The following is a 6,576-nucleotide window of genomic DNA, read 5'->3' on the forward strand; positions in this document are numbered from 1 at the left end:
CTTCTTGTTAACTCCGGGAAAGAGAGAAAAAAAAAGGAAAAACAGAGAAATGTGGAGTTGCCGCCGGGCTTGGGGCCAGCCTCTCAGACGGGCCACATGGAGCGGAGCTGGGGCCGGAGCTGGGGAGGAGGCCCAGGGCTGGTCGCTTAGACAGGGAACGGGAGCTGGAGCCAGAGCTCTCCTGGGGCCAGGGCAGGCCTACCCTGGGACAGAAGACCTGAGAGAGGAGCCCAGAGGGGAGAGGTGGAGAGGAGAGCTGTAAAAGGAAGGAAGAACTCGCAGGGCTCAGCAGGACAGTCACTCACCATCTAGTCCAGCTGCCTCCTTTCATAGATGTGAAAATTGAGGCCCAGAGTGGGAAAGTAACTCGTCCAAGGTAACACAGCAAGTCAAGAGCAGGGCACAGATTAGAATATAAATAGTACCCAGGTCAGTGGCTTGGGAGGAAAAAGGAGGAGAGGAGCGAGGGCTACTGGGCCAGGGAGGAAAAGGAGAAGGACTCCACTGAGGCAGGCAAGAAATTCAGAGAAGCCAGAAGAAGAAAGGAATCTGGAAATGGGGAGTAGCCTTCTGTCAAGCATGGAGAGGACATGGGCAAGAGGAGAAAGACTTTCATTCTCAAAAGGCCAGGTGAACATAGGTCTCAGACTTGTCTTGGAGAAGGTCAGCCTGAGTCGGGGAGGGGAGGGAAGGAGGGAGGTGAGTTGCGCCCTATCTATTTAGCCTGAAGGAAGTCACTCCCTAGAGTGGAGCCAAGTCTGATAGCCTCTGAGGCAGGTAAGGAAGTTGACTCAACCACCAGCCTGCCCGGTAGGCTCTGTCAGAATCTGTCGGCCGGCCCCCCTCACCATCTGGCCCCCAGCATTGTGTTCTGTACAGGTCTCCCTGCGTGGTGGGCCGCTTGGGAGAGCGAGGCAGCAGTACTAGACAGAAAGGAGGCGAGAGCCCGGTGTGTGGGCGCTGCGGAGGTGCCTGGGTAGCAAAGGCATGTGTAGAACTCAGTAAGCAGCAGCTGCTCCTGCTGGGGAACAGGACACAAGCTCCTGACAGAGAACGAACACAGGGCAAGACAGACAGAAGGCCAGACGGATGCTGTGCTCCGGGTAAGAGGAGGGGAAAGATAGCTGGCTGCTGCGGGGAGTCAGAGAAGAGCTGTTGGAAGAAAGAGAATCTGATAAATGTGGGGTGGGGGGGAGTGAAGAACAGAGACAAGGCGGGGGAAGAGATTTCAGGTTGGTGAAAGCGGTCTGTCTCAGTTTCCTCATCTGTAACATGGGAATAATCATAGTACCCTCCTTCCTAGTTTCGTGTGGATTAAGTTAATCCATGTGAAGCATTTAGAGTAGTGTCTGGCATGTGGTAAATGTTAGCTCTTCTTTGTGTCAGAAAGTCAGAGAGGTCGATTGTGGAAAAATCAGGGAGAGGTTCAGATGACTGGTGAACAGCTTGGGTTACAAGTTTTTGAGTAGGGGGTCGATACACATGCAGAAAGAAGATATTCTTGGCAAGAGCAATGGGCAGGGTGTTAGGGCACAAGGATGCTGGTTCCAGCTCCTCCTCTAAATAGTGTTATCACTTTGAGCAAACCCCCTGACTCCACCGGAGGTCTGCTATCTTTCTGTCATCTCAGGTCCCTTCCAAATTCTACATTGCAAAGTGATGCAGACTTGGAAGAGAAGGCTGTGACTGCTTGGTGACTGCCTGGGTAATGACGGACCAGATGAAGGGGGACACCACAGAAGCTTCCAGGGTTTGAGCCAGGATGAGTAAATCGAGAAGGGGAGCAGGTTTGAAGGAAAGAAAGATGACCTTCGTTTGGGCATCCTGAGTTTAAGATGAGAATAACACATCTCAATGGAAATAAACGTCCAAAGGAGATGGTTAGCAGTGTGGGTCTTGATTCTGGGAACCATTTGCAGGGCAATAGTTGGAAACTATAAGAATGGATGCCAGCAAATCTTCAATGTGAATCTGAGTGATCTGCCTCTGAGGTCCTATGGCCCAGAATATGATCCTGATGACTGGGAGAAATGTTGGTGAAAAGACAGGATGGTGAAAGTAAACACTGGAACCAACAGAAATGGAAATTTGTGGCTGTTCCTTAGAGGTGAGGGGATCGGCACCTAGGGAGACGTGAAGGAATTGGTCCTGGAAGGTCCTGATTTCAAAGTCGCTGTCAGTGGAAGGCAGCAGCCTAGGCCCTGGCCCTGGCCCTGGCAGGAAGCTAACTCACTTCCCCTCCAGGTGGCCCTGGCTGCTGCTGTGGGTTTGCTTTCTCTGCTCTTTCCCGTCTTCTCCGTTCAGGAGGTTCTGGCAACTTGAAAAGTCATCCCAGCCATCTTGTGACTACCCAGTTGTCACCCGTTCCTTTGCCTGCCCCCTTAAGTTACAAAATCTGTTGTATTTTAAGTGTGTCAAGTCAAAAATGTTGCCTTTGAAATATAATGGCAGTAGGTTGCATTTCATTTAGTCCTGTAATTAGGAGCCAAGACCTAGGGCCTGACATGAATGTTTAGAGATCTCAAAGAAATCAGTGGGTTCACTGGGGAGGCCTGAGGTGTTGGGCAAGCAGGCTGCAGTGGAGACTAAGGTTAGAGGGAATGCAGTGGTGGCGGTGGTATCGATAAGCAGCCACAAACTTCCTAAGAGACTGGAAGAGAATTCCTGAGACCAAAAAAGGCTAAGAGTCCCTGGGGCACTAGGACAAGATCTATTTTATAATCTCTCCAAGACAGATTTCCATGGGTCTAGTGCCAATGGGAAATCTTGGCTATACCAGGCAACTAACTCATTCAGTCAACCATCACTGACTGAGCAATGAGCTCCTGTGCCTGGGGCCAGAGAGATAGGGGCCCCAGCCCAGAAAGGAGCATTTTATGCTTACCACCCTCTGTCAGAAGACTGAATAGTGGGAGGAAAAAGGGGGGAATAATATCAACCGGGCCTTGGGTCATGCCAACCCAGATGGCAATCCCAGCTTGTGGGGACTCTTGAGCAAAAGTCCACTCCTGCACAAATGCACACATTTTCTTTTTCCTTCCAACCCTTCCCACAGGTACAATACTTTAGGAGCCAACCTCCCTGGACGCAGGGCCCAGTGCCCCTTTTCCAGGTCTTGTTGCTTTTTCACTCCTGAGCCTAATCCTGACTATGTCTTCTGCTTGAAATTGTCCCACTGATCACAGAGATTAAGCTCCACATGTTCCCCCACCACCACCACGTGCCCCCTAATCCTCTCTCTCCTACTTCCCCCAGGATAAGGCTTCACCTGTCTCACTTCCCACATACTTTTCCACCCAAGCTTTTTTCAGGAGTTGTTAGCTCTTAGCTGAGTCTAGTTTAGTCCTGGAGACCATTTTTAACTTGTTTAAAGTGTTCCTCCAGGCACTAGGCCAAATGACCCATTCAAGGCTGATAAAGACTCGCTGACCTAGGCACAGGATGTTCTGGGAGGTGAAGGACATTTCTGGATGGTTCTAAAACAAATCCTTTTCCGCTTGCCCCTGACCCTAGGACAACCTATTGAGTCCACAGTCTGACACAGAGTATGCAACAGAGGAAGGAGGATCAGGTGACAATGTCTCTAACCATTTGTAGAACCTTGGTCAAGTCAATTACCTTCTGGGCCTCAGTTTCCTTCTTCATAAAATGACCTTGAAGGCCCCCTTGAGCTCTGAGAGTCTAGTTTACTTTGCACCCGGGTCAGCTGGTTTCTGGACAGCCTTGGAAAGCTGAAGCACTTCCAAGGCCTTCTCTTATGTCATCTAGTCTAGAAAGTCTACTTTCCAGGATCTAGTTGTGTTTCAACAGATCTAAAAGTTTGGTTGCACTTGGATCTGCTTCAAATTTCCAGGAGATGCAAAGCATAATGTGTGTAATCCTTTAAGACCTAGACCTTCATTCTCCCAGAGTAGAGCTGGGGACAGACTGCTCACTGAGGGGACACATGAGCGAGTACACGGCTGGGATTTCACCGTTATGTGGAGGCAACATGGGCTTGGGATTCTAAACAGAAAACTTCTGGGAAATACTGGGTGGGGGCTGGGTGATGAGAGGGGAGGCCAGGGAACTACAGACTGCTAAAGGCTGAGACCAAGCTTAGGAGTCATTGGGCTGGTGCATGGAGGACAAACTGCTGATGGTCCCAGGCTAGGGAAGCCCACTCCGGGCTAGTGCACCCTTAGCTCACCGTGCACACAGGCAGCGAGTCGGTCCCCTTACCCAGCTGTTCCAGCCCCATAGAAGCTCCTGTAGTTTTCTTTGGCTCAGAGAAGCAGAGGCGTCCCCTGAGCCCTGGCCCCCCTCTACCGCAAAGCAACTGGCTTCCATTACCCCTGACAGCTCCAGAGAAACAGCCCAGCCCCTGGCCCCAGCCTGGCTCAGTGCCGTTCCCTTTTATGGTGAAGCTGAGGGAAAGCAAGGAGGTGGGGGGGAGTAGGTTTTGGCTGGGCAGAGGGTTGTAGAGCCCCAGGCTGCCTCTCCCCTCACCAGAGACCCTCGGCCATCTACCCACAGTCATCTTTTCTTTTTTCTCCTCGGTGGCCCACTCTGCTTATTACCCACAGGACCCCTCTTGCTGGTCCCAGCCCTTCCTCCTTTCCCCCCTCCCTCACATCCGGGGGGGTGATTTCCCACTTGGCTGAAGTCCCACGGTTTGGGTTTTGATTCCGGGAGGGTCCGCCCTATTTCCGACGCCCACCTCTGAGAGTGGGATGGAGGGAGGGAGTGCGGAAGGGAGGCACTGGTCAGATCACAGGCAGGATCGTTCTATTTGGCGGATATGGGGCAGAAAGGCTGGCGCCGAGGAGAGTTAGCCGGCCGCCCCAGCCCTGTCCTCATTCTGCACCGCCTCTCACCCCTCTCCCCGCCGCCCGGACCAGGGAGGGGGCCCTGAGGGCAGGGCGCAAAGGAAGCACCTGGCCGGGCCAGGAAGCGAAAAGTGGGCAGCAGCATGGGGGCCCGCGACCGACAGGGGTGCCGGAGTCTAGGGTCAGGCCGAGCCTCCCGCTCGGTCCCGCCGCCGCACCCTCGCTCTAGCCCACTCCTCGGCTCCAAGGAGGCGGCCCCAGCGCCGCTAACCGCGTCCCGGACCACGCCAACAGCGCCCAGTTGCGCCGTGCCGCGTCCGAGGCGGGCGTCTGCAGCCCGCCCGCCCCCTACGGCGGCCGGGCCCTCCTCAGCCCCGCCCAAGACCCCGCCCCTCGCGAGTGCGCCGCGGGAGCAGGCGAGACGCGGGGGCTAGGGAGCCCTTACCGGCCGAGCCTGACGGCCGGAAGTGGCTGTTTTGGGACTGAGCTGGAGCAGCGAACTTCCGGCCCAGGTCTCCTACCTCGAGCTAGTCCGCAGACCGTGTCGGAGCCGAGCCCTGCTGATCAGGTGAGAGGCACGCAGGCGCGGTCCACGGCCCATCGACGGTGGCTGGGCCAGTGGGGCGAGGACGGGTCCTGGTCTGGGCGAGGAGTGCGCCGGTCCGAGGCTCAGTCCCTCCTCTTCTCCGCAGCATGATCACGGACGTGCAGCTCGCCATCTTCGCCAACATGCTGGGCGTGTCGCTCTTCCTGCTTGTCGTTCTCTATCACTACGTGGCCGTCAACAATCCCAAGAAGCAGGAATGAAAGTGGCGCTTTCTCCGCCCCAGGTAACGGTCCGGGGCTGTAGCGCCCAGCCCCGGAGAGTGAGTGGCGGGGCCGCGCCAGGGCCTGAAGGGTTCGAAACTTCAAATCAGAAAGTGTTGGGCCAAGCATGATACTGTCCAGAACTGGGCCCCTTTATCCGCACAGAGCAGCGAGTGCCCTGCCCCCTTCCCCCTTAAACTGCTCCCTGCTAGAACGGGGTGGGTTCCCGAAACTCTCTCAGTCCCCATCTTCATGTGGTCCCCAGATGCCCAAGTTGATAGTACGGGTACAAGGAGGTACTGACACCCGAAGGAATAAAGGTACTGAGGATGCCGTCCAAGTAAGAGGATTTAGGCTCTTCACTTAAATAGTACTCACTTTTCCAAGGTTGTTTAGGCTTTTATTTAGGCATAATTTTTTTTTTTGTGAGGGGTTGGAAAGATAGAGGAGGATTCTATTTCAGGGGCACAGGGCACTGATTTAGGGGTTGGCTAGTGTAGACCCAAGCCATAGAGAAGAATGGGATGGGGGGGGTGTGTGTGTTGTATGAACGTCTTGTGAACCAACCCGTAAGTGTGGGCGAGAATTGTCAGGGGGGACAGGCTGGATGGGAGCTGATTGGTGAAGGATTGCCCCAGAGGAAAGCTGCAGCATTTTCCTTACCTCAGGTCTTTCCCCCTCTTTTCTAGGGTTCCAGGACATAGTCTGAGGCAAGATGGAGGGTGTGAGGGGCCTTCATACTTCACTTCATCCCTTCTACCCATCACAACATACAAAGCAACTACACCTGGATTTTTCCAAACAACTTTTATTTCCTCAAAGTCTTCCTTAATCTTATGGAACAAGAAGCTGCCACTGAATAGGGCCCAGCATAGGGCTACTTTCTTTTCTACTCCCTCCCCCCAATATAAAAATATAGATTTTTTTTGTGGTCCCAAAATCGTGTGCTGTGGAGGGAGGG

General features: G+C 53.9%; 1 protein-coding gene across 1 annotated transcript; it reads left to right on the forward strand.

The window, feature by feature from the left end:
* Positions 1-5,501: 5,501 nt before the first annotated feature.
* On the forward strand, positions 5,502-6,540 carry OST4 (oligosaccharyltransferase complex subunit 4, non-catalytic). Its single transcript, XM_057558451.1, has 2 exons — positions 5,502-5,638; positions 6,305-6,540. Exon 1 carries the CDS (start codon positions 5,502-5,504, stop codon positions 5,613-5,615), a length of 114 nt encoding a protein of 37 aa, XP_057414434.1. The 3' UTR covers positions 5,616-5,638; positions 6,305-6,540.
* Positions 6,541-6,576: the final 36 nt, after the last annotated feature.

This window comes from Balaenoptera acutorostrata, chromosome 12, assembly GCF_949987535.1.
Source record: "Balaenoptera acutorostrata chromosome 12, mBalAcu1.1, whole genome shotgun sequence".
Taxonomy (NCBI): domain Eukaryota; kingdom Metazoa; phylum Chordata; class Mammalia; order Artiodactyla; family Balaenopteridae; genus Balaenoptera; species Balaenoptera acutorostrata.

Excerpts from the sequence above, each read along its gene's own strand:
- OST4 (XM_057558451.1), top strand. The coding sequence starts at position 5,502 with ATGATCACGGACGTGCAGCTCGCCATCTTCGCCAACATGCTGGGCGTG.